This window comes from Emys orbicularis, chromosome 9, assembly GCF_028017835.1.
Source record: "Emys orbicularis isolate rEmyOrb1 chromosome 9, rEmyOrb1.hap1, whole genome shotgun sequence".
NCBI lineage: Eukaryota > Metazoa > Chordata > Testudines > Emydidae > Emys > Emys orbicularis.
This window is the reverse complement of record NC_088691.1, coordinates 22,132,707-22,159,583: the sequence shown is the minus strand read 5'-3', so window position 1 is coordinate 22,159,583 and position 26,877 is coordinate 22,132,707. Positions and strand designations below refer to the sequence as shown.

The following is a 26,877-nucleotide window of genomic DNA, read 5'->3' as shown; positions in this document are numbered from 1 at the left end:
CTGGACTGTTGCTGTCACATATGCAATGTGGGGCCAATTTTTTGCATTTAAAACTCCCACTGGCTTCAGTGGGAGATTTGGTTGTGCAGTAAATGTGGGATCAAGCTCCAGTATTTGTATCACTGATGTTCCATGTGTATATCCCAACAGTGCGGCCTTTCTCCATAACCTTCCCATAGCAGACACAAGCAGTCATCTTTGCAAGGGACATGGACCATTTTCCATTATCTTTGGTTTTATACTGAAGCAGATTTTTGCTGTATCCACCCAGCTCTTGGGGTGCCCCACCAACCCACCCTAACAAAGCAAAGCCTTTCATAGGTAGGAATGACATCAGAGCTTTATTATTATTTTTGTCTTCAAAGAACAAAGGCACACTAGGAAACCTTCCTAGCTACTGTCAGCTCTTGCCATTTTAATAGGGATCTCTCGGTTCTTCATCAGAGAATCAAGAGCCAGATGTTAACCGTGTCCTTTTTCTTCTTCTCGTGCTTTCTTTCTTTACTCTGGTGGTGCAGGGATAGGCAGGATCATAGATTTTATTCCTTTGACGCCTAGAGGTTGTGGTGCAAAAATGAAGATTTCTTTTCTCTTGTAAAATCATTTAAAGATGATGCTTTCCTTTTAACGTTTCAATCAATTTGACAAGCTCGGTGCTGGTGGGAGGGAAGGCTGTTTTATATTCAATATATGATGAGGCCCAGGCAGTATCCAGCAGTGATGCTGTTTTGTTTTATTTCTCTGCTTAAGTCACCATTTTTTACCCCCACCCCTCCCCCGGCTCCTTTTCTGGGGGTTCCTGCATTATCAAGACTCCTCCTCACGTTTCTCCCATGTTTACAACATTCTTTAGCCTTTGAGGCGCCATTATTTGGCAATGACCCTTCTGGCCAAGGAAGCCTGGATAAAACCCATGAACCAGTGCTCCTTAATGGTATATAGAAAACCAGCCCTACTCTCCGCTTATCTCCCCCACACACCCTTCCCACTGTGGGATTTCAGCATGTTGCTCTTGATCCTTTCTTAGCTCTGGCCAGACCTGAGACTAAGAGATAAGGGACAGGAAATCAAATGTGGGTCACCTGTGTGGTAATGCAAAGTATGATGATTAGACCAGCAGGCTAACTAACCCTCCTTCCTTCATTTTGTTTAATGGGATACTCTGGGCTCCACCTTGCCCCCACTGAGGTCAAAAGGAGGTTTGAAAATTTATTTATAGGGGAGCAAGACTAAGCCTTGTCAGATAATGATCCCATTTGTGAAAAATTCCCCATCTGTGTTGATGAGAGAACCTGGGGTTACAAAGGCCAAAGTTTTAAAATCCAAATTGTTTTTGTTGTTGTTGTTTTTTTTGTAATTCCACTCAGTAAAGAGTGAAATTAGCCTGGTCAGTTTCACTTGCCTATTCTCATTCACTAAACCAGTGCTGTTGTGCTTGGGTTGGCAATTAATCATGTCAGGTTGTAATAGGTTTCATAAACAGCCCCACCACCCACGACCATACTTTTTTTTAACACAAATAAACAAAACCACTTAATGTAGGGGCTATACTACTTGATCATTTGGATCAGTAGCCTCTCAACAATTCCCCTAGCCCATAGCTATTCGAAGGGTATGAAGTTGATTTTAGAAGACAGTAAAGACAAAGGAGATCAGTTAAATGAATCCAAAACCTTAATATACTGAGGCTTCAAAAGATGCATTAACAGTAATTCAGGGAGCATTCTTGTGCCGAGGGAAGCGTTGGCCTTTATGTGTGAGTTCCTTGCCTGTGTTGTTTAATGTCACAGCCTCTTGGCCTGCTCTTGCCTGCACTGAAATCAGGTCACCCATTAACTTCACTGGGAGAAGGATCAAATCCTCCATCTGTGAGATACGTACTCAGCTGGGTTTGAGCTCAGAGTCACTCCCTGGGACTGAATGATGGACACCTGACAAGGCATAAGAGAAGGCAGAATCCATACTGCTGCCACAACTATGCCAATTAATACTTTACAATGGATACTAGACATTTCAAAAAATTGCAAATGGAGGTCTGCTATGGTGCACCCCAAGTTCTGCATGGGCAGCTGAAAGGGAAATTCAAACACTTACATCTACAAAGCAGTGACACTTTTTCCACACGGTACCACAAACCTGCAAGATATCACAAACCAAGGCACCCTGTCCTGGTTTATCAACTGCAAGAACAACTGCCATTTGAGCTCTCATGTTCTTCTCCATTGTCTGAGGTTGCCACTAACCTTTCTTGCCTCTTCATGTCTATTCTTCAAATTCCGTTTTTCTCCTTTTACTGACCAAGAAAACCCTCAGGTGTGATTCTCACCAGATGGCTGCTATAGTTTTGGTGGTCTTCAGAGGCAGTGGCTGTAGCCCCTTATTAGCTTGCAGGCCAAGCACTGCACTGTAAAAATTCGTGAGAATTTGAGAGTCAGTCTGCATGCTCCTTCAGGGATCCATCGAGAAACTAATCAAGGGAGATTTTAGCTGTTCTTTCCCTGCCATCTTCTTTCTATACTGTGTACTTTATATTAAACTTGTTGCTTTATTGCGACAGGAGGACTGCGTGTGTTCCTCTCTTTATTTTGAGTCCCAGAGCTAGTCTACACTAGAAGCGCTGCACTGGTGAAGACGCTCTATGCCGACAGGAGAGAGCTCTCCCGTTGGCATAATAAAACCACCTCTGCAAGAGGCGATAGCTATGTCGGCAGGAGAAGCTCTCCCATCAACATAGCACTGTCCACACCGGCGCTTAGCTCGGTGTAACTTACGTTGCTCAGGGGGGTGGCTTATTCACACCCAAGTGACCTACGTTTTACCTACATAAGTAGTAGTGTGTACAAGCCCCTACTCTATGTATATGACTGCACCAAATTCCATGGGCTGGCTAGAGTTGTTCTGTTTTGATTTACATGACAAATATTTGCACTGTCTTTTATGTCCGCATTTTTATTAAATAATGATAGAAGGAAACAAAGCAATATAGAGTCCTGGAGAGGATCAAAAGCAGCGAGACAAATACAATCCCAGATCATATTACTGCAGACAAGATGCATCAGAGAACTCAAAACACAGACTGGGAACTATCCCATGGAAATGTTGTTTTAGAATGAAGGAATTTCACAGATAGATACGGTGAGGCAATTGGTGACAGGTGAACCTCATGTTTGGGAATTGCTTTATAAATAAGCACCCTGAGGTTTAGATCCTTGTCAGAACCATCTGAATCTCTGCTAGCTGCAAAACTGAGCTGGAAAAATCTTATTTCTGGAGAGAATTCAGATACTTCCTGCCTCCAGTCAAACCATGTGAACAGCTTTTTGCATGGCATTTGGCACCCACAAAGTCTGACTGTAGGAAAAATTCACATTTGCAAGTGCAAGGGAATAATTCTGACCTACAGATTAATTTGCACCTTCTGCTCTATGTTTATGTACATAACTGTGAAGGGTTTATGCACACAAATACCCGGGACTTCTAAACTGCATCTGCAGGATTAGCATGTATACCTGTTTTGTATGTACAAAACCTGCCTTTATCTTAGGTTCTCTGATTGTGACTTGTGGTTAACCTGGAAGGCGGGAGGGAGATCGGAAGGAAGGACAGGGAGTGGCTGTGAAGTTTGATTTTCAAGGGAATAAACTAGATGTTGGGAACAGGGAGTTGCTGGGGTATGAGAGGAAGCAAAGGAGAGGAGGGCATGTGGCATGGTGAACCATGGTGGATGATTTGCTATAGGAAACCATCCTGCCACTCACTCGTGGAGAAATGAGGCTACTGAAAGCTCTTTAATCTGAGAGAAGCAGATGAGGGCTCCACAGTTCTTCAGATTGAAGGCTAGATAGAGAGCTTGGTTTGGGTCCGATTGAAATATCTACCTGGTAGTTAAGTGTGCATACTGTCAAGTGAACATTCCAGGAAACAGTACAGAACTTATCTGTCAGGGTGCAAATGTCAGCCCTGTATTTAGCTGCACACTGTCAAGTGAACATCACATGAGCTGACTGGGATCTGACAGGGTGGGAGTTAAGTTTGGAAAAGTGGCCGGAATTTTACTAAAGGAGTCCATGGGTTTATAGCTGTGACACTATCTGACATTGGTGGCTCTTCCCTCTTTTCAATAGAGGTGTTGCTTCTGCTATAACATTGCTAGAATTGTATGCGTGCTATTTGGCTTTTTGCTGCATTCACATCATGTTCTGTGAATGGTTCCCATGTGATAGTCCAGAATCACATTTGTGAACTCAAAAGGTTTCTAATATAGAATAATGTCTACTCTACAAAGGCACAGAAACTGCAGAGCTGATAATCACCACACTGTTGGGTTCCTCCGAACAGAGATGGGTCCAAACCAAACCCGCAAACTCCACATCCAAATGTGGCTCTCTGTAATGTGCCACACCGAGCCCAGATAGGACTCAAGCACTCCCAAAACAGATTAACTAAACATGGCCAGGTTTGGGCTTAGACATTTCCCATGGAAGCAAATTTCAAAGAGGAGAAAACCCTAATGCTTATCACCATGAACCTCAACCTAGAGACAAACAGCTCATGCACTGCAGTTGAATGCACTTGGCCTTAATTCTGTGGGTTGCCAGGATGAGTCACTGGGATGTATTTCCCAGCACCTGAACAGCAGTGATTCTTGCTCATATTCATGAGGTTAAACTAATTAGCAAAGAAGGGTCAAGAAGGATTTACCACCTCTTCCTACGTGTCAGGAACCTGGAGGTGGAGGGTAGGGCTTCCCTCGAAGCATTGAAGTAGGCTCGTGTGCAGATTCTATCTGGTCATTTCACTGTGGTTTTGGTGTGTGGAGAAGGTGCATTGATAGCCTTTGTTCCTTCGTGTCATTCTCAACGTTTCCCTGACTGTTGCAGTTCTAGGCTGACGTACTTGCTGACACGCTACCTTTGACTCACATTACTTCCTTTCTGGTGGCGAGGAAGTGCTAGATAAAGCTTCGCAAGCTTTTAAAGTACTGTTTTTAGAGAGGTACTAAACCAATGTCTTGTCTAAGTGCTTAACAGCTCATATGCTCTATTTGGTGGGGGGGGGGTTAACTTTCATTAATGGGTGTTGTGATTCTCCTCTCTATTGCACACACATCATTCCGAGGGCCATGTCTAGCTGGCTTTCTCATCCTGCATTATTTTAGGGCTGAGCATCTTGACGGGATAGCCAACCAACCTCCAGGCTTTTATTATTTAATTAGCATTAATTTAGCACCGGCCACTGTGATACCTGTGTGAGGTTTCAGAGGGCAGAGAAAGGGGAATGGCATCAAAGCAGTACTCACCTGCTGAAAGTGTAACATTAAGAGTACTTAAATAAAATGGTCTGTACTGCTGGGCCAGCACATTGTAAGGGAAATTTTAGTCCTGTCTCCCATGGCAAATCCAGCATATCAGTAGCCGTAGGGATATAGTCATATGCAGAGTGAATGGAATCAAGGTACCATAGGGACAGGATGCATTACAGACAGATAGAAAATGATGGACTTTTAAAAGCCGGTCTCCCTTTCAGCAGCCACATAGTGCAGATACAAATAATTGCAGGTGCAATTGATGCCACTTGATCATCTCAGTACCTGATTTGTGGGCTCAGTCGGATACTTGAAGGTTCACATATAGGTAACTGTGCCCTCGTTTATTTGCACCAGTAATTTTGCAAGCACAAGAAATGGAGATTGGATTGAGACTGGTCTTAGAATCAGGCCCAAGATGCATAAGTCAGTGCCGTCCATCCCATCGCCTCTGCTGTGCACCTACGTTGGCTGGGAGGAGAGATCCAATTTCTGCTTCATAAAGTGGCAAATGTATTGTCCCGTCTCACTGGCTCCTGCATGTCTGCAGTGCCATGCTTTGCATAGCCATCTGTATGCAGTTAACTGAGGGCTTGTCTTCATGGATAGCGCTACAGTGGCACCGCTGCACTGGTGCAGCTTAGTAGGGGCTTCGCCTCGCAATAATGTCACAAATATGCATGTGCGTGTCTGATGTACTTCGGCGTGTCCTAGCACCTAGCCCTCCGCTACGTCCTAGCACCTGCTGCCACTGGGGACTCCTGCTGGTGATCCGCAGCAAACAGGGCCAGATCCAAAGCCCATTGAAGTCAATGAAGGACTTGCCATTGATTTCAGTGGGCTTTGCCTCAGAGGGAGAAATACAAGCTACTTCGGGGGCTATTTTTGCTTATCCCCTCAGATGCAGAGTATAGCGTTGTCTGCACATGCTCCCTGCTGTCTACTCCCGCTTTTCAAGCCCCAGAAAGAAATAGGGGGTGTAGCTGAGCTCAGGGGGATGAGCCTGGGATGGGTTTTCTGAAGCTGATGGACTGCGGAAGGGAAGGGAAGAGAAGGTGTCTGAGCCCGTGTGTGGTGAGTGGGTAAAAGTTCCGAGCTAAGGGAGGCAATTCTGAGCTGTGGAAAGCCACATGGGAAAGGGGTGGGTTCTCGGCCTGGGGGATAGGATGGGGGGGAGGGCGGATGGGGGGGGGGCAAAGAGAGCTGAGGGGGGTTGGGAGGCTCTGAGCTGGGAGTGAGCCTGGAGTATTGGAGCAAGGGGGAATGGAGTCACTTGGGGGTTGAGAGTGGTGCAGACGGCAAAGTATGAGCTAGGTGGGGCGGGGGGGAGGAGAGTGAGGACTAGGAGAGAAGAGTGAAGGGGTCCCAGAGAGATAAATGCTGCTTTCTTGCACCCTGCCCTTTACTATCAAGTGTCCCAGTTTTTCCTCCTGAAAGGGGAAACGGGGAAAAGATGCTTCTTTCTTCCCCCTCCCACCACTGCAAAGCACTGCGCTGTGACACTCCGGCCCAGTGTCTCCAGTTCTCATTTTGGAAATACGATGCACCTGCAGGGAGGGGGGCGAGGGTGCAGATACCTACCTGCAGCCCTACCAGCTGCCTTGCCACACAGTGTTCTCACCTCCCCTTTCATACCCAGGGGAAAGGGAAACTACAAGAGCAAAAGGACTGTAACTTCGACCCTGCCTGGACCATCAATGGCTTCTTCCCAAACAGCATCTTGCTGGCCCAGTGATTTATACTGGATAGGATGAGGAAAGTACATTGTTTCTGTAGGGAGTCCTCTACCTTGAGTAAGGTATAGCTAGGTCCTCTCTTATACAGAGTGCAGAGTCTGTGAAGAGACTGTCTTAGTTATTTGTCTCACCAACACCTTGCCAATGCCTTGATTACGGGCTCTTGGCACTGCTGGAGTACACGTAGCAATATATCATGTGTGGCTGCAAACACACAGACAAAATGGTCATGACATTGACTAACCACAAGCTTTTAGCATGAGGAATAGAGTTCATACCTGCAGCTCAATATACACTGGTGTAGCTTGGTGAGTTAGAGGATTGTAAGGTATAGCTCTTAGTCTTGGGGCTGCATACAGCAGTTTATTTATGCAGGGTCACTGGCATATCAGACAATGGCTTGTGATTGCTGTGTTGCCATTGAGCACTGAGCTGAGACACTAGTTGGTTAAACACAGCTTTTAGCAAAGGCTGGGCCACTCACACTGGTAGTTATTGTAGGGTCACTGGTGAGTGCTGGTTCAGTGAAATGGCAACAACTCTGTGAAAGGACCTGCTTGCATCATTAATCCATCATATTACTTAATTGTGAGTTAGAATCCAAGATGACATATTATCTGTTATTTCTGCCATTGCAAATCTCTAATGGAAGGGAATTAATAATCCAGATGGCTGATCACACATTTGTTTTATCATGCACTCTAACTGTTCTGAGACGATCAGCCTTTAGTGTGCATTCAGGTAAAATGCCCTTTCTATAGAGCATATGCTTTAGGTGAAATATATAATAATTACAGGTCAGCAAATGTTGGAACTACGCCATTTGGTTATTTTATGCATAATTTGGGAATAGTTTCAAATTAATAAGTCACATTTAAATAGGTTTGATATGACTCGCATGTAATATTAACCAGCACAACGAAACAATCAGCTTTCCTTGACTCAAACTTACGATCTTAAGCTGAAATTTGTATTTAGCATCAGTTTTTGTGAATGTCTTGCTTTTTTAAGTTTGTGAAGGACTGAGCCTCTGCAAGTGATATAATTATGCAAGTACTCGCCATGACTCCATAATAAGGATTGCATTTTGAACTGGGCTTAACATAAGGCATCCATAGCTATAGTTCTGTCTGTGTCGGTGGCCGTTCAATGTGAAATTTCCCTAATGTTAACTTTTATGCATCTTGAATTTTCTCTGTAGTTTTTCTTCTGATTCTTTTAATAAATTTTGAACCGGAAGCGTTTGAAATTGGTCTGTAGCTGAAATTTACTGGGGCAACGTGTACCTTTAAAACAATGGTGTGGTGCTCATTGACTTATTACTTTAGGGAAGTGCTTTGCTCATCGTTTGCCTAGTGGGGGGTTGTTTATGACAGCACTGCACGCTGGTTTATTATTATAGGGTTGCTGATGAGTACCCGGGCTGCTGCTGCTATTTTTTCATAGGACAAAATAGCGCAGGGTATAGCAGTCCAGGCTGGTGATCCAGGCTTATTCCTAATCCTGGCCATTGGCCCAAATTTCCTATGCTGACAGAGGATGGGAGCCTGGAGAGACCTCCTAAGAGCACGCTGTGTGGGAGTGATGGCAGGCAGTCCAGAAAATTGTATCCAGAGCTCCTTGTCTGAGTGAAAGGCACCCAAGCCCAGGGCCTGGCGGCTGCAGTGACCTGGGGCTAAGGAAGAATGGAAATCTCAGATGAAGCTGGAAACAGGAGAGCACTAAAGTGTTTGCCGTTTATGCCCTAAATCCGCATTAAAAACTGCCATAGCCTTTGTAACCAAATGATTTGGGTGCAGTGCTGCTACAGCTGGAGTCAATGGGATGTAACCCCAGGTGGTGCCGGCAGCAACAAGGCCCAGGTTCAAGATCTAGAGGTTCCTCTTAACAATACAAAACAGAACCAACTCGAGCCCTCACCCACTCTCCAGGGCTGAGTCCATGTATAATAAAAGAAAACTTGTATTAAAAGGGAACGGGAACTCAGCATTAATTTGGGAAAACACTGCAACAGTGACACAAAAGCATGTAAACCATAAGTAACCCCCCCCCCCCGTATGTTGGGCAGTGTCCTTTGCCTCAGTTTCCCATCTTGTGGTGTGAAAGTCCCTTTAACATGGAGCTCCCTTTCCCTCCGCTGCATCCCACTCCCAGCTGGCTGTCCATGGTCAGCAAAGACCCAGAGTTCAGAGATGCATTCATGTGGCTTCACCTCCCACCCCTGAAAGGAGGTGGGGGCTTCAAGCAATGGCTCCAGTGCTGCTGCTGCTCGAAACTTGTCACCGCGTCTGCAGCTGGCTCACTGCTGCTGCTGCTATCTCTGCTTCCGCCTCTGCCAGAGCCGCTGCACTCTGCTGCTGCTGGCCGCCTGCTGCCGCTGTTATCTCTGCCACCATCTGCCACCTCTGTCCCTGTTATCTTTGCTGCTGCTCCGCTCTGCCACTGTTCTCGCTGCTGCTGCTTGCCGCTCCCTGTCTGCCACCTCTGTGTTGCCGCCTTCTGAGGTTCCACCACTCACCACGCAGCCTCTGAGTTGTCTCACTGCAAAACTGTCTCCACACCAGGACTAAGGTTTAGTCCCTAGATCTGCTCCTCCGTGATTTCAGCTCTAGTAATCACTGAACAGAAACAAGGATCTCTCGGAGTCTGGGCAGCTCCATCTTTAAACGCTGGAGGAGGGTGTCAAATGGTATCTAGGACTCTTTAAACAGAGTCCACATCACCAGCTAGGCACACCTGTCCCCACCCACTCTGATTTTTCACTGGCATTTGGCGTCCATATGCCTTGCTTAACAAATGAGGTTCCCTTCAGGGCGACCCCTTTAATCAGGGCATGCTAAGTACAGTTCTGCTGCCCTTTACTCATACCCACAGGGTAACATTTCTTGACCCCCTGCATTCAATAATAAAGTGAGTTTTAACTCAAAACAGCTAAAGTGGTTCACTTTGGCAAAGCAACTGTGTGTAACCCTCCCCAGCCCGAACACAGCACAGCTACTTCTCAGCAATAGCCTCCAGGCGAGAAGGTACAGGAGGTAATCAGGGTTCATACAAAGGCAATTGAATTCCCAAAGCTATAGTCTACATTCAGTTTATGTATAAGCGTCTCTATGGGCCCCTTCTCCATAGCACCTGAACACTTCAAAAACATTTGTAAGCCACCCCCATGGTAGGAAAGATTATTTTACAGCTGGGGAACAAGAAGCTCAGAGAGATTGTGATTAACCCAAGGATACACGGGAAGTATGTGGCAGAGCTTTGAATCCAACTCAGATCTCCCGAGTTCCAAGCCAGACCATAGAATGATCCTTTCTCTCTTAAAGAACTACTCTTATCAGAATTGCTAACCACTCTGTAGCGGGATCAAGGTTAGACAGCAAGGGAAGGCTGGTTTTATGCAGTGCCAAGTGAACATAGGAGATCTGGAAAGTTTGGATCAAGTCAGATAAACACTCAAAAAGTAGAATGCTTCCCCAGAAGGTCTAAACCTTTAGGGTTAGCAAAACTAGACTGAAGTTCTTGTGAGAAAAGACTGACAGAGTTTCCTGATACTTCCGAATTCTGGTTCCATTGGAAACCTAGAACAAAACAAAACCAAACCCAGTAAAATGTTAATCAAATGTTCTCAAAGTGCAAAAATGTTCACAGATTAAGATCAGAAACAGAAATGTCTAAATACCATGAGAGATGGCCTCTCCTTTTGAAGCAGAGGCATGAAATGTAGAGTATGTGCTGTAGGCTATGTGCTGGTAACTATGAGTTATGTTTGTTTTCTGTGTCTTGCACCTTTAAATGGAAGGAAATTCGCTGCCTGCTGTGTTCGTAAGCAGTTCAGGCTGGATCGTACTAAAGTGAAGAACACATTCTGCTTTCTCTAGTCTGGAGACTTTACCTTCATTTTTTCTTTGTTGTTTTTCCTCAGTCCAAAATAGAACTCAGCTAGACTAAAAATACATGTTTTGCCTTTTTTATATAGGAAACCCAATGGAAAATAGCAGACAGCTGATGCAAAAACCTGTCCTCACAAGGGTCCCCATATTGTGAATTCCAAGCATTCAAACACCATGACTTAGGCCTCCAAAATCACAAGATTGACTTAAACATCATGAGAGTTTTAAAAATAATAAATGGGTTCTTATTTGCCTTTTGGATTCTGAGCCTTTGGGGGTTCATGCTTTCACACTTTTCTTCACAACCACAAGGACCAAAAACTTACCTTTTTTGTTTTTGAATGACAGCTGAGAGTCTCACATGATCACCTGACTCCAGGAGCTGGTGCTTTAAGAAAAACATCCAATATTGCAAGACTTGCAAAAGCACCATGAGATTGACAACAGTGAGGTCCCAATCTGGTGTGGAGACTTTGCCAGTCTGAATTTGTTGACCTGCAAGAAACACTTTAATGATGGGAATAGGGTAGGATGAGGAGAGACTTAGAACTTTAGCTGGCATGAGCAGAGGGTTTAATATGAACATTTGCCCTGTTTGATTTTGAAGGTGTATTTGGGTTTGAATAGTGATGATCCCATCATTAGGATTTCTCTCCCAGCAGAGCGCCAGTGCAATTGTTTATTCTAGAATTTTAGCCCTGTTTCTATACCAAGCATGAACCCAGGGTCTTTAAAGCACCGCCCCCCGCAATCAGTGTGATCAATATAGCTAAAACAGGCCCCAGAGAACACTTTGAAAGCCTATCCCATCATGTTAGAGTTATTCAGAAGCAGGATGCGGTGGTTTATTTTTCAGTGTAACACATTACTCTGCTTGTGTATGTGCAACATTGCTCCCTCCAGTCTTAAACAGAGGGATGCACTGTTCACATTGCTGGAGGAATAGCCCTGCTGGGAAGAACCATGCTATGTGACTGGCTATCAATTGTCCCTGCAGACTCCGTTCAGGGGCAGTTTTTCTTATCCCATTTTCAGGTGCTGGGAAGCAGGCTCTGTGTATCTGAGTTCTGCATCTTCTGCTTGAGCTCCAATCCAGTGTGTCAGGCACCCAGGCAGAGGGAACAAAGGGCGTCAACCCAATGTTCCAGTTCTGTCCAATTGGCAGAAATCCTGCAAAATGCCCTTGGCCAAGGAAATTTCTCTCAGCCAGGAACCCTACACAGCCCGAAAAGTGGGTGTTGCGGGGTGGGAAACAGAGCATGGCCACGTTTACCAGGAGATGGAATGATTCAAGTCCATCTTTTCAGCAGCCTCCACTGTGGCAGAGATCTCCTATGGAAATGAAAGCTGCCCCACCCAGCAGAAAGCCCAGAGGAGGGCAGGCAGAGCTACTACTGCTTGCCCTGCCTCAGAGTGAATCCCCCCCTAGGGTATGGGGAGGGAGTGGAGGTTAGTAATAGGGGATCGGGGTATCTAGCATCTCTCTACACTAGCATTTGGCTCCTCTTTGCTAATTACTGCCCAGTTACGTCTTGGACTTACACTGCTTCCTAACATGGGGCTTGCTGATGGATTCTGCCAGGTAAATGCCACATTTGCCCTTTGCAATAACCATTGCATTTGACCCTGGCGTTGCCGCTGCCGGACTCATTATTGCGATGGAAGTGTGCTACGATTCTGCATCCATACTCCCCCGATCCACCTTGCATGCACTAGAACATAAAAAACAGGAACTGACAGACGTATTCACTGTGTTTCCTTTCTGCTCCATCACACAAGACATTAAACGGACTCTCAGCTCTATTGTCATGGGGACAGGTACAAAGCATTAGTAGTCAGTGGATGGTTTCCTTATATAACAAAAGAACAAAGGTGTTGTTTTGAGGGAGAGAGGGAGTGCTTTTGTTTTCACTTCACTTTCTAGACTGCCAAGCTCCCCAGGTGCCTCAGTCATCCCGAAGTGCACCAATAACTACGGCGTCACCAGGCAATGCTAGGGAAATCTGCAGTATTGGGGCGGGGACAGCGGTGAGAGGATGTGGTTGGTAGGATGATTAGAATAGTCAAGACGCCTAGATTCTATTCCTGGATTGGCCAGGATCACCAGGCATTTGGTCTTTGCTTCGGTATCCTCATATGTAAAGTGGTTATAATAACACTGGGCTAGATTGTGTCTTTAGGCAAGAGGTGGTGTGCAGGGTGCATCCTCCCAGACACAGCCCTGGGAGGTGTTGTGCCTCTGAGACACTGCGCCGAGGAACAATGCCCTGACCCAGTGCTGTCAGGGACTTGGCGGGTGCATTGAAATTTACTCAACGTCTGGGTAGCCCACACAGGGGGAAAAGAGGTGTTCTTAGTCCTCTGTATGTCTCTATGCAGGCAGACACAGACAATATAACAGGCAGTCGAGCTACTGCGCTTGCCTCAATAATAATAATTCCTAGCTGTTATAATACCTAGCTTTTGATCACAAAGCTCAGGTGACTGCCATTATCCCCTTTTTACAGATGGGGAAACAGAAGCACAGAGATGAAGCGACTTGCCCAAGGTCACCCATTAGGCCTTTTCCTGTGAGTCATGGTCCAGTGCCTTATCTATTAGACCATAGTGCCTCCCTCAGAGTGAGACGGTTAATTTTATTCGTGTTTGCAAAGTGCTTTATGACTCGCGGCTACAGCTCACTATGGGCTCAATCCTGCTCTCGCTGAAATCAATGGGAGTGTTTCCATTGATTTCAATGGGCACAGGATCAAGTTGTATATAAGTGGAAAGTATTACTAGCATTTGTTAAAAAGGTGGGCCTGTCAATATTGCTTTAGTCTCACAATTTATTTATTTAAGTGTGTAAAAAAACCCTTATAATATACAGAATTCTTTAATTGTTTTAAAACAGTAACTAAAACTGGGATTACATATTTATTTATTTATTTTATTGTAAACATTCCTTTCCAGCAATCTGAACTACCCAACATTTGTCTGTTTGTCTCTCCGGGCGTTTGGACCACTATCATCACTTTGGTATCCTAGTGCCTGAGAATTAGAAATTCAAAGTGACTCGAAACAAAAATTAAAATGACCAGTCAGTTGTCACAAACCAGATTAAATGCAAAAAGTAACTGTACTGCATAAATGGGGGAAAGTGAGTCTTTCTATTGCATATTTCAGTTCTCTTATCTACCATGTGGATCTCTGTGTTGTGGTTCACTTCCCAACAGCACGATTCTCTTGTGTTCCCGTGATCTCTTATCCCTGAGGAAGATCTCTACTGCCTACTCTGTGGTTGAGACATTTGGCGTGTATAGCAGGAAGGATAATTTTCCCCTTATTGTTGAAAAGAACATTTTTATTCTTTTGTGTTTACTATATCATTAGAAGTGCTCACAAAGAGGTGGGTATTCTCCAATATCTCCAGTTCCTTGACCTTTAAAGCTCACTGTAGGAAGACAAAACACTGGGGCTGTGATAAAAGAGATGTTGTTTAGCACAATGAAATCATCAGTTAGAAAAACAGAAAAAAATCCAGAAAAAAAGGTTGTGGCATTTTTTTCCCTTTGGCAATTTAAAGGGACAGTCAATTTAAAAATCATATGGAAACATGGAAACAAAATTCCTTACCTATAAATATTTAGGTTATTAAAACAGAAAGAATAATATAAAATTAAATTTTATCTTCACTCTTTATGCTTTTTATTTACTTTGTGCCTTTCTCTCAGCTTGGACAATGAGTATTCATGAAGTCAGTTTCATATTTATTTATAGGTAGATTTACTTTCAGGTTCTCAGTAATGCAATTTTTTTTGAGGCACTGGAAAGGAAAATGTATTTATTTGAAAACAACTTTCTGTTAGAATTTTTTTATCATGAGAACCTTTCTGTTGAGTTTGGGTTTTACAAAATGTTTGTACATATGCTAAATGTTGGGCATTATTTGAGTTGATCAGTAGAGTGGGGCTATTTTTTTTTTCTATTTCTTCTTTTGTCAAAAAATGCACTTTAGAGGGCCTTTGACAAATAGTTTGGGTTTGGAATTTTTTTTTTTTTGGAAAGAGTCAAATGTTTCACTTTGATCATTTTAAAACATTTTATGTCACCTTTTCAAAATTTAAAATTTGGCCAATTTAAAAAAAATAACAAAAAAGGATGAAAAACATCAGAAACCGCTAAACTGGAAATAAAGAAGTGTTTTGAGTCGACTCAAAATGTTTTGGTTGATTCTTTTAGCTCATCAATTTGATGAAAACATGTTTTTCAATTCAAATAGATCCAGATTTATTTTATTTTATGGGGTGTCCTATTGTATTAATTTAGATGAAATATATGTATCAGAGGGGTAGCTGTGTTAGTCTGGATCTGTAAAAAGCGACAAAGTGTCCTGTGGCACCTTAAAGACTAACAGATGTATTGGAGCATAAGCTTTCGTGGGTGAATGCCCACATGCATCTGACGAAGTGGGTATTCACCCACGAAAGCTTATGCTCCAATACATCTGTTAGTCTTTAAGGTGCCACAGGACTCTTTGTTGCTTATATGGACCAAAGGTGTTAAAATAACCCAGTCAGTGTCCAACATTAAATAGTGTTACACAAGATCCAGGGTTTGGTATATAGAGACCTCAGCCTGCTTAGTGCCATGGCAAACACACCATTCAATATCCTTTTAACCAGTTATTAAAGATACAGACAAGGAAAAACAGTTAAAGCATTTGAGACGTTAAAATATTAAGTAAGGCTTTAATTTTAACAACATCCCTTCTTCCTTTTACTGGAGAGAGTTTTAGAAGGGGAAAAAAACCCTTGTTGGACAGTCTCTTAGATGTATCAAAGATGGTAATAACTGGCCTATTGGGGAAAAAAGAAGAAGCTAGTTAAGATGGACTGGAGCTGTTGTTTTTGCTGCTATTGTTAAAGTCCAATCCTGTTTCATCTCTGGTGGTGTTTGGGGTCAGCTGGAGCAGGTAGGTGTGGCAGTGTCATCTGCATCCCTCTCTCTTTAGATTGGTCTGGTTAGGACATCCCTGAGGATTAGGGAAACGAAGGTTCAGGGTCCCAGGAAATGGGACTTAAAGGGTGGCAACCATGATGGTGAACCTTGCTGTAGTAGTCTCTGTCTGTTCTTTCTTTCTCCGTCTGTTCTTCCTTTTAATCTGTTTTTCTATATTCTCCCCCCAAATCTCTTTCTTTAAGGATCCACAATGGGAGTGGTGGCCAGAATAGCCCATTGCGTCGTTATTTTGTCCACCAATTACGCCTAATATCTGACACACCAATTTTGGTTCATTAATTTCTGGTTCCACATCTTTTGTTTTTGTTTATGTTTTTGTTTAATTAAGCATGATTTCAACATATAGTCCTTGAATTATATCAACATGGCCTTTTTTGTTTGGCGTAATTTAGTCTCTCTATCTGGTTCTTTTGTACCTGTTTATAACATTCATTATGGAAATCAACTTGACTTGTTTTTTATTGACATTTGTTATAGGTTATTGTAACATTTTATGAACTTTTATAGACTTTTTACAATTAAGCTCACAACTAAGGTAAATTTGTAGATCTCTGAACCAAAAAAATCCATTATTCACTCAGCTCTAATTAATAGTGCCTTTTACCCAGTTTCTAGTTTACGGCAAATGTAACAAATGGAGGGTTTTTATTAACAACTAGATTCATGTACTTGCAAACACACTGAGGTTTTCCTAAGACATAAGAATTAGCTAGCAGCCAGATATACTTTTTATTTTGGGAGATCATTGCATATTATGTTTATTTGGTGATGAGAGGGAAGTTTACTGCTTTGAGAACATAGCAACCCTTATTTGTTGTTTTTTTGCAAGCGATACAACTTTAGAATGTTCACTGGCCAATCCAAACCCTTTGAGAATGTTCACCAGCCAATCCAAACTCACCCTCATTCCACAAACACTTTTCAGAAATTCTGTTCATCCCAGGAATTGGCTATGGACCCTGGTGTAATTAACGCAACAGAATCCCTTGATGTTAAGGTAGGGCATTCTGATGGACTGAGGCAGGTTTTTTATGAGAAACATAAGGATCAGAAGAAACTGCAATTGGAATGAAAATCAGTATTCATTCAGACATCATATACTATAACGTTTACGTAAACCTCAATGTCCCATCAGGGTTTAGACTGAAATGAAGTTCAGATACATTCAGATTTCTGAACCAGACGTACTTTGCCCTTTTCAAATCAGTCTCCTGTGGCGAAAGCAAACAGCTTATTTCTCCTTCAAAAGATTTATTCCTTTCACAGCAGATCCCAAATGGTGTTATATGAGAGACAGGAGCTTTAATGATATACGCTTGAAACAGGTCTTTGTTTAAAGTGGATTGATTCTATGTATGGGTTTATTTTGGTTCAGTGACCTTTACAGTGTTGATTAGACCCCATCTTCTTCATTTTATTAAATTATTATTATTTTATGTTTGGGATCAAAATTGACCTGACACAAAGTTATTTAGTGAGGGAATTCAGCCCTGTGCTGCAGCCATTTTGAGCCAGCCATGCTGGTGCAAAAAAATGGCTTCAAAGGGGCTTTAAGATGCTGCAGGGAACAACACCCTTGTGCAGGAGGCCTTCCTGCTAAATTCAGGGCTGGCCACAGTGTCTCAAGCTGGAGCCACTGACATAGTGGATGTTCCGGAGGCAGGAGGAAGTGTGGCTGGGGAGCATTCCTAGCTATTTACCCTGCAACCACATATAGCCCATATTGGCTATGGCAATCTCAGTGCAATGTAGGGCAGCCCTAATCCTTGCCCTAACCAGCTGAACTGTTCCCCATCCAGTGGCAACCTCAGGATAGGGAAGGCATATGCTGTTCCCTGTGCTGGGCTCTGCACTGGTGCAGGGATGAATTTAGATCTATCTATTGTAATTGGAACCTTTGCAGTTAATAATCAGCACCTTGAATATCATTAGCATCTGGAATGGCATCCCATTCAGAGCATGGGGCACAAGTAGAATGTGTTCCCCTCTAGCTTTCTCTTCTCAGAAGGAGAGTAACAGCTTTCTGCACTACCTGCAGATTTCAAGGGGCCTTCTAGATCAGACCCAGCCCCCAAGCAGTGTGCACTGCAAGAGTCTAGCCTAGAGGGAATGCAGGCATGGATGACTAGGCTGGGTCCCACATCTAAGAGGACAAGCTGCGTTGAAAGCTAAAAGTTGCTACCCTATTTTTCTTCTCCAATATTCCTCTCTATAATTTCCCATTGTTACCATGTCTATTTTTATTAATTGGGCTCCTGATGTTTTTACTAATAAATGTATTGTCATTCCCTCTTCTTCCTCACAGCTATGGGTGAACCAAGAAGACGGAGTAGAGGAAGGAACCAGCGAAGTACAGAATGGCCATTTGGATCCAAGCGCCGACTGCCTCTGTCTCAGCAGAACCCTTCAGAACCGGGACCAGATGAGAGCCAACGTAATCAATGAAATTATGAGCACAGAGCGGCACTATATCAAGCACCTCAAGGACATTTGTGAGGTATGTGGGGGCTGTCGGGAGTCTTCAGTTGCTAGAACAAAGAAGAATAGTGTGTGACCAGGATCCAGATATCTAGACTGTACGTGGGTGGTGGGGAAAGAGAGAGAGACTCTCCAGGCTTTATCAAGAGACTTGTGTCTTATTGTTAAGTGCAAGGAAAGGTCATTAAGGGACAGGACTGGCCAAGCCATTGTATGAAGCATAACATCAGCTTCTAGAGCAATACACCCCTTCCAATCATCAACAAAAAGAAAATGAGGGCCAGCCACGCTTTTTCGTTATTTCACCCAGGTTTGGGGCCTGACCACAAAATGCTTATTCCTAACAATCACCAGTGATTCAAAGACCTGGAAAAAACCATGGGAAATTCCAACATTAAACAATTGTTTAAGGTTGTTGTACAGTTTGTTGTTGTTATTGTCCTTTTTGATAATTGAATTTATTTTATTTGGTATCCATAAAAGAAGAAATTTTATGACCTGTGGCTGGGAACTGCAATAGACAGGGGCTTTGAAATTCACCCATCCTCCCACAAACAGCTTTGCCAGTGCACCACAATCCGGTGCCTTCAACACGCCCCTGCTGTTTCAGTCATGGACTCCCCACACATTTCTGCCAATGCAACACAATCCCCACCTGCTATCCCAGTCCTAGGCTCCCCACAAAGCTCTGTCAATGCACCCTAATCCTGACTCAAAGCCCCCACTGCTATTCCAGTGCTGCATGCTCACACAGCTCTGTCTAAGCACCCTCTAGGCCTGCCTCACCCCTTTTGTGAATTTACTTTCATCCTGATTTGGATCGTCTCATTCTGTTCTAGTCTTTAGCCTCTCTCCCCACTCCCCCGCCAGGCTGATAGATATTTGTACCAAGTCATCATGTGTTTGTAGTTGTGTACAAAACTAGAGTGAGGGCTCCAAAGTCTTTTCACCTGCTGACCTAAGCCTGGTTGAACCTGGCTTTCTACAATCGAAAATTCAGTCCTGCCCTATTCCATCTAGCCTTATCTACTGGAAGGGGATGACTCATATCCAAATAACCAGGCTTACAATACTTAGGATGCCTGAAACCAAAGGTTGGATACTGAGAAGGTTCTGCTCCTTCTGAGGTAGATTGAGTTCCAAGCACTTTCATGTGTAGAAATCATCCAGTTGAAACCTTCAAAATCAAGATCCTGTCTGCTCTCCATGGACATTAAAGGTCCTATGACACTTTTTTGTAAAAGTAGGTGGATTGTCACTTTCATTGATCATACCTTCCTCTCCTCCCACGGCTATCCAGCTTGCAATGCAATGCCTCTCTCTCTCTCTCTCTCTAGGGGTGGCTGCGTGTGTGTGTGTGTGTGTGTGTGTGTGTGTGTGTGTGTGTGAGATATCTATGAGTAAAGATTGAAATGTGAACTCTAAGTAACAGATTTAGTTGAAAATTGAGTTCAAATTAATTAAAAATGGGACTATTAAGACAATGTTCTGACTTTTTTTCATACCCATTCTACTAACAAATGGCCAGATTTTTGTCCTTCAGACATTCCATATAATTAAAATTCAGTGCCAGCTACCTTTGAATGCACATGTGAAGAAATTAGGTTGTAATTAAAGCAAATTTAGTATCAGTTGCTTTCGCCTATCTTTTCTATTATGTTCACAACTTTCCTTTACTCAAAATGGCTGCCATTTCCTCTAATTTACAATGGGATTGAAACTCCCCAAGGGGATTGGAGTGACTTGTGCCCTCACTACATTTTCTCACTGTGTTAATTAAATAAATGTAGTTGTTTAATTATATTATGTACAATCTAAAGGATACCCCAGGTGGATTGTTATCAAGGTTTGAAGCCGGGACCTTGAGATCCTCAGCCAAGATCTCCTTCATGATACTACAGTAACTGTTATCTTCAGTGTGGGGGAGAACTACACACAAGTCATTAATCTCCTTCACTATATAGCACAACACCTTAATTACAGCCTCAGCAACATTAGCAAATATTCAGATTGACACATGTACACAAGTTAAGTGTGCAGTGTGTCATGTTATAACACGTGAGGTTATAATTACAATTTTGTGTTATATACTGCAAGAGAAGTTAATGTGTTGTGTGTACCATGCTTCCCTATAAGTAGGAGGCAGAAGTAAGTTCCTTGTGATGAGATGGAGTCTGTTATTGTCAGAAGAAACATGCTGTGGTGAACATTAGAATATGATTAAGAGGTTGTCCCTTGGCATTTCCTTCTATTTAGAGTTTATGTTGCGGAGGTTTAAGGGATGGAGGTTTATATATAGGGCCAGATCTCAGGTGATGTAAATTGGTGTAGCTCCATTGACTTCAGGGGAACTTTGTTGAGGATCTAGCCCATAGCTTCTAAAGTGTATTGGGATCTGTCAGAATAAATGGTACATAGAAGTATATTGTTACCATGAACTTTGTTAGGTCAATAGAGTCTGATAAACAGTCTATGAATCTGGCTAAAATTAGAAATCAGATTCCTACTATAAGAGAGCTAGAAAGGAAATGGTTTTCTTGTTCTGCAAAAGTTTTTGAGATTTCAAAAAATTTGAAAAAGCAAAATCTCAAAAATTTTTACAAACTGAAAATCTGTTTTTTTAATAAAAAGTTGGAATCTAAACATTTCATCTCAATAATTTTGAAACATTTCCTTTAGCTTTCAATCATTTTTATTCATTCTTAATTTTTACTATAATCAGCTTATATTTCAAAATGAAAAGTCATTTCAGACTGGAAAACCAGAATTTCTCATTTTGAATATGTTGAAATGAAAAGTTTTGACAACTTCAAAACCTTTTTTCAAAATGTTTTCGAGTCAAGAAATTTGTCAGAACTGACCCTTTCCTGGGAATAGTTTGGGTTTAGATTAATCGGCATTTTCAGAGAAAAGTTTTTGGTGAAAAATTCCTGACCACCTCTACTCTCTAAGCCAGATGTATCCATTTTTCTAATGTTTTCAGACAAATATTCATTGCCTTTGAGTGAAAGGAATAGCCTCTTTCTTTTTACAGCTCCTTCACTCTCTCGTCACCCGTCCTCCTCCTTTCAGAGCTTCATCCTCTCCTTAGTCTTAAAGACCTATAATCAAAGTCCTTTGCTTTGAGTTCATGCCACTGACATTTTAAAATTTATCAGTCCTGTGCCCAGCCTCTGGAGAATCAATACTGAAAAGTCCCTAATGACTTTATCTCAGAGAACTTCCTCCTCCTTTGCGTTAAACTGGTCCTGTTTCTACTGATAAGGCAAAAATCCATCCAAAGCAGAAGGGAGATTTTTCATGCTTTTTCAAGTGTGGAAGAATCTTGGGATTTCAATTTGGGAGCAAGTCAGTTTGATTCAACTATGTCGTTTCGATCAAAGGTGTTTGACCTGAAGAAGCAGCAGCTTTACTGTGTATTGTTTCTTTGCCTCCTCTGGCATTTTTCTGTTTAACAAAAGAAAATCTGAATTTGCCACTTGCCTGCCATGTCACTGGGCTTTTTGGGGCCAGATACTCAGCTGATGTATATGGGCATAGCTCCATTGACTTCAGTGAAGCTACATTGATTTACATAAGCTGAGGATCTGGCCCATTGTGTCAGGAGATGTGTATCTCCATGACTCTTATCTTGCTGTGAATTATACCAAATATAATTGTAGGATAAATCTTACCAGAAGGTGGAGTACCAATAAAGGGTTCAGATGCCTTTTTAAACTAGAGAAGACAGAAATGAGCATTCTCATTTGCAAATGTGATGGGTCATGCGTTGCTGGAGAGAAGCTCACCTTGCTCAAATGAAGTGTGCAAATCAGAACAATCAGTTTGCTCTGAGAAGGCCTGGAGACAGCTTAATCACTCCAGACTCTATCCAAATAAGTTAACTTGACTGCATGCTTTTGTGCTTAAGTGGAGTGTGGCTAGACTTAGAGATAGCTAGGACACCTTGATCTCCTGTCAGCACTGCAGGGTGAACACAGACAGAGGTGTTATCCTATGCTGCAGAGTGAATAGTCTTCTGATAACAAGCTGATGAGGCACAGAAGTGCTGCTGACATAGGTAAACTTTACAAATCCCCCTACTCTTATTTCTAGGATGGCAGGGAAAGCATTGCATTATTATAAATTGAGTCATATGGAAGAAGAAATCTGACAGGCTTATGAAAGTCAGGACTGATTTAGTATGGAGCAGGGGTAGGCAACCTACGAGCTGATTTTCAGTGGAACTCACACTGCCCGGGTCCTGGCCACTGGTCCAGGGGCCTCTGCATTTTAATTTAATTTTAAATGAAGCTTCTTAAACATTTTCAAAACCTTATTTACTTTACATACAATAGTTTAGTTATATATTATAGACTTATAGAAAGAGACCTTCTAAAAACGTTAAAATGTATTACCGGCACGCGAAACCTTACATCAGAGTGAATAAATGAAGACTCGGCACACCACTTCTGAAAGGTTGCCGACCCCTGGTATAGAGTATAGCAGCATGAGCCAGGTCTCGCTGCTAACATGTAACCACATAACATCTTCTAAAGTCAATGAAACATCTCAAGAAATGCTAGATTGCTGCAGGTCTTGGGTGATTCAGGGCACTCGACTTGCAGCTTCCTGTCTTAAAACACACCCAATGCCAGTATGTTCTGGAGCTTCACAGGACTATTATTTATTATATCCAAAAAACAACATTAAAAGAACATTAAGGTTGCAAAGTCAAGCGCTCAAGAGTTAGGGAATGCCAGTGTTAAAGCTGCCCGTTGCCTCTTTGAACTGAGATTTTTCAAAGACTTGGCCAAATTTGGGTGAATTTTCAGTGGAGCAGCAAAAGGCATATCCTTGCCGTAAAGGTCACCACTTTGCTATGTTGCAAGCCTTGCTCCACAGTACGGAGGCACTAGAGCAGTGGTTCTCAATGTATTTATCATTGTGGGCCAGATAACTGGCCCACAATGTGTTATGTGGGCTGCAGGTTAAGAACTACAGCGCCCCCCTCCACTAAAACTCCCCACAGACCCCTATGCTCAGCACCCCCCTCCCAGAGACTCCTCCACAGAGTGGGGCAGGAGCGAAACCCAGCGCATGGGGCCAGGCAGCTGGGACCCGAACTTCGCCCCATGTGGGGCTGGGCAGCTGGGACCCCGGACCCCGCCCTGTGAGGGCTGGGACCGGATATTTTTTAGCACGCAGCTGGGCCGCAGCTGTGTGTTAATTGGGCTGTGGGTTGAGAACCACTGCATTAAAGCTTCTCAACAGAACAGCTGCAAGAATTTTTAACTATGAGCAAAACAATGTATTTCCACCCTAGCCTCATTCTCAGAAATGGCTGAACCATTTTTCAGAACTTCATAAACAAATGTAGCTTAAGGTAGTCATCTTGCATAGAGAATTTCAGCCCAAACAGTTAGAGTTTGGCAAAGTAATAAGCAACTAAAAATAGGTCTTATAGTGGGAACTGTCAGACAACCTTAACCATATGCTGCACTCTAGCTCCACCTAGAATAGAAGACCTTAGACGGACATGGAATTTTGCAGACATATAAAAAGATATAGTCCCTACCCCAAAGAGTTCACAGTCTAAAGTTTTGATCCTGAGGTGTGCTGTACACTGGCACTTCCCTTTGAGCTAAAGGGCAGAGATACAGGGAGGAGTCACACCATGGAGAACCTTGAGCATGAAGATGAGGAGTTTATACTTAATGCAGAATGACCCTGGGAAGCCAGCAAAGGCATTCAAACAGTGGAATAACATGAACAAAGCAGTGGGCAAGGAAGGTGATTTTAGCTGCAGCATGTTGTAGGGATTGCAGATGGGAGAGTGAGAGGTAGGGAGGCCAGAGACAAGGAGGTTTCAGTACTTGAACAGAGAGATGATTAGGACATGGCCAGAGTTTTATAAATAGGGTGAAGAATACAGGGCATACTATAAAGAAGAGGTAGAGGGAGAACCAGCGGAGCCTGGACAGAGAAGGAAAGAGAGATCAAAGGTAACCCCAGTGTTATGAGTAGGTCAGGGAGAAAGAGGAGAAAAGGCCATGCAAGTTCTTTCACTAACATTTGCCTCTTCTCTGAGCTCACAAAACCTCTATGACACAGGAGCAAGTTTTACCAAGTGTCAGCATGTTGATGGAATTCCACCTGAGAATTGTCTTGGGGCTAAAGTGACTCTGAACATTTCATGGCAAACTTTCTACGTTGCTACTCAGAATGTCAAGCTGAGTTTGTTGTTTGAGGTTGATCGTATAAGACCTCAGATGGGGAGAGCCTACCGGGAGGGCTAGTTGCTGCTGTCTTCATGCATTCTTTCAGGGAGGTGGGCCACCTTTTGCTTGCTGTCTCTTAGCCAGCCAGCACCAAATGTTGGTGGCAGTGAGTGGCCTGGGTGCAGTGTGCGGAAGAGGGCTGTTTATCACTCCCCTCCTTCAAAGGACCATCCAAGAGCTGAGGAGGCAGTGGCCCAGCCTCGGGCCCCTTCTCTTTCTAGAGGACATCAGACTGGAGAGTGATCCATCCCCTGAAAATGTCAAAGAAGAGGGAGTAACCACAGACCATTCCCTGTTAGATTTCATTTGGCAGTGGTGCAGAGAAGGCCCTGTAGGAGTGATGTGGAATGAACTGTGTGGACAAAGAGCTGCATTGCCAAGGTGATATGTCCTAATAGTTCCAAGAAGCATCTAAATCCTGACCTTATTTACATTCCTCATCCTACAGGATGAAATATTTTGAGAACCGAGCAGTGGGGATAGTCCATGAGGGGAATGAACTGGTTCATAGCTAGGAAGAGGGGAACCAACAAGCGATTGCCTGTCTAGTATCTTCTCAGTTTCATTTCCTTCTTCTGTTTTCTCTCTCCTTCTCTGTGGAAGAAAAGGGAGATGGGTCACATCCCATGCCTCTTTATATACCAACTCCAGGGCTTAGAAAACTTAGCACTTAACCTCCTGCAAATATTCTCCAACTTTGCTATTCCACAGGGACAACATCAAAAAATACTTTAAAAGGAGACAGTTTGTCAGCTATTTGTAGGTCTTCATTGAGCAAAGTGTTCTCCAACATCTGCTCATCAGTCAGCTATCCCTAGCCTGAGCAAACCTGATGGAATGAGTGGCAGAAAGATGACATTGTTTTATGCAACAAAAGTAAATTTACTGGAAAAACTCTGCAGCCTTCTAGCTGGTGCTTGCTGTGTATTATATGTAATCAGTGGTCTCTTCCAATTGATTGCTCACGCTGGAAGCTAACCATCCAAACGTAGAAACCGAATACAAGAGAAAGCCCGGGAACTTTTTTTGAATGCTGCATTTATTTATTTATTTATTTATTTATATTCCCCAGGGTTTGATAGACATCTCTATGAAAATTTGCTGCTTTACTCTCTGAGTAGCATGTGGCTTAGGCAAGCGGTGACATAGCACATGGAGTGTGGAGAATATTCAAGGCAGTGGTCACAGTGAATAGCCAGCTAGCAATGGCTGAAACCCATTTGTGTGATTCATCCACTGAATGATTTTATAAAAGAGGAATAATAATTCTTTCCTACTTCACAGGTGGTTTGCAAGAATCAGTTCATATTGCAAAGTGCTTTGAGATCCTCACGTGGGAGTGAAAATATTATAGCAAAAAATTCCCATGATTTCCCATCATTTATTTGCTATACAGCTGCCATACCGTAAAAATTGTTTGGCTGTGAATCAGGATGTTCCACTTCCTCGTGTCATTTCATCCTTAGAATGAGAGGGGGAAACCCAAGGAGATGAGTCATCGAGTTCCAAAGCAGGTCCCTGGAAGAGCTGAAATTCAGATTCATCAACTGTGTAATGTATTCCATGATCAAACCCTAGGCTAAGGGAGGAAGAGAGGATTGTATCCAAAGGCAGCTATGGTCTGGTCTGATACGATGTTAGCTAAACCGGACATTTAGGAAGTTGGCCATTAGCCAGGATGTCTCAAGTCATGTTTATAATTCCATCATCTTTTTAAAGTTGTCATTCCAGGAAACCACTTTGTGAACCCAAAGTGCAGTTTATTACCCCTTTCTAATATTTTTCATTGTTTAACATCAGCTGTGTGTCACTAGCTAGTGGTTCATCTGCATGACTCAGTTCCCAAATTCAGCTGTTCAACTGGACCTTCTAGCCCCTTTCTTTATTTTGTGGGGCGAGGAAACCAAGTACAAGGTTTCAACTTACAGGGTGTCAGTTTTTATTGTTTAAAATTAGGAGGCCTCACGTGAGAGTGTGGCCCCACTGTGCCCAGCAAAGTCTAGAATTTAAATAGACAACACAAGCAAATAGTGTGAGGGAAAACAGACGCTGAGAGGCGAAGTGATGTGCCCAAGGTCACGCAGCCTGGCAGTAGCAGAGATAGCAATAGAACCCAGGTCTCCTTACACCCCAGGCAGTGCCCGCTGTGCTAGACTGTGCTCCTCCAACCAGTAAAGTTTAGATTTCTTGTGCCTCAGATAAATACT

General features: G+C 43.1%; 1 protein-coding gene across 3 annotated transcripts in view; it reads left to right on the top strand.

Moving 5' to 3' along the window:
* Nucleotides 1-26,877, top strand: part of ARHGEF9 (Cdc42 guanine nucleotide exchange factor 9) — a 263,094-nt gene that overhangs the window by 176,315 nt on the left and 59,902 nt on the right. For all 3 annotated transcript variants that reach the window (XM_065410528.1, XM_065410529.1, XM_065410530.1), the window contains one exon: nt 18,238-18,429. In XM_065410528.1, coding sequence (XP_065266600.1) covers nt 18,238-18,429 — 192 coding nt within the window. The remainder of the gene's footprint in view (nt 1-18,237; nt 18,430-26,877) is intronic.